The sequence below is a fragment of the Limulus polyphemus genome, unplaced genomic scaffold, assembly GCF_000517525.1.
Source record: "Limulus polyphemus unplaced genomic scaffold, Limulus_polyphemus-2.1.2 Scaffold467, whole genome shotgun sequence".
NCBI classification, from domain to species: Eukaryota; Metazoa; Arthropoda; class Merostomata; order Xiphosura; family Limulidae; genus Limulus; species Limulus polyphemus.
In genome coordinates, this window is record NW_013666077.1 from 398359 (window position 1) to 399622 (window position 1264).

Below are 1264 nucleotides of genomic sequence, written 5' to 3' on the forward strand. Positions count from 1 at the left end.
TGTTACATGTATAATTTGTATGTGTAAGCTTAATGTTGCATTTCAGTTAATTCCAACTTTACACGTAGATTCTCTTTCCTTTTTGCTTATGAAACATTAAAATTACCAGACTTATATATATATATAACCATATTAAAAAAATACGTTTTTGGTATGCAATATTACAACTTAAATTTTAGTCTTACTCTTTCACTTTCAGTTTCAATCTTAAACCTACGGCTTGAACATCAAGGTCTATCTATTTGGTGAGGGCGCTTGCATCACAGAAAGCTGCTAGCTGATAAGCAACGTAAACATGAGCGAACATCAAACTTTTGCGACCCAGTGCTTCTGGTTGTATATCATTAGTGAAGGAGTGTAGATTTTGCGGGTCTGCTGAGGTGCCCGTTTGTTGTGTGATTTATAACTGAAATGGAAACGAAATGTTGGTGCTGGACTTTGTTTTTTTATTTAATATCGATACATTTAACGGTGAATGGCTTTAACTTGGAAACACGTTTACCTTTGATAAAAGAAAGTGACAGCGGTTCATATTTTGGGTTTTCAGTGGCACAACACATTGATATTGATGATAAAGAAGCGAATCGCTACCCCGTGTAAGTTAATTTCATTACATTCAAATGTAACGCCTTTTTTAGTAATTTAAATCTTTAAAAAAAGAGAAATTTGATTTTTAATATGCATCTATATAACTATCTATATAATCCACTTATAGAAAAGTATGAAAATGTTATGACAATATCTCTGCACTGAAGAAACAAAAACTCGGAAAGTTAATAGACTAATTAATTTTTAACAGCAATCTTGAATTAAGCAATATAAAAGTTTTTCGTGGATTCACTATTTACCAAATTCAGTAAGAGTTACTTGTTCCGTAGTTTTTAAATAAAAGAATAGTCAGCACATTTGCAAAATGCATTTCTATTAATATTTCATATAAAGTTGTCAAACTTGTTAATATTTTAAATATTTCCAGGCTCAAATTATGCAAACACGTTTTTGTGGAAACGTTGAGGAATTATCGAAACCAAACGTATCTTGTACATAATAAGTTATCAGTTTGTTTGAAGTTAAGCACAGAGCTACACAATGGGCTATCTGTGCTCTGCCCACCACAGGTATCGAAACCCGGTTTATAGCCTTGTAAGTCCGCAGACATACCGTTGTGCCACTGGGGGCATCAGTTATCACAATGGAAAGCATTAAATCTTACACAACTACAAAAGGTATCCTGTAAAATTGTCCAATTTGTGTCATGTATCTT

The 1264-nt window shown here is 32.7% G+C and overlaps 1 protein-coding gene across 2 annotated transcripts in view; it reads left to right on the plus strand.

Moving 5' to 3' along the window:
• The first annotated feature begins 339 nt into the window (after nucleotides 1-339).
• The window catches only part of LOC106458463 (integrin alpha-PS1-like), a 128506-nt gene continuing 127581 nt past the window's right edge, over nucleotides 340-1264 (plus strand). For both annotated transcript variants that reach the window (XM_022384687.1, XM_022384688.1), the window contains exon 1: nucleotides 340-596. In XM_022384687.1, the coding sequence (XP_022240395.1) occupies nucleotides 412-596 (185 nt within the window). In that variant the 5' untranslated portion in view covers nucleotides 340-411. The remainder of the gene's footprint in view (nucleotides 597-1264) is intronic.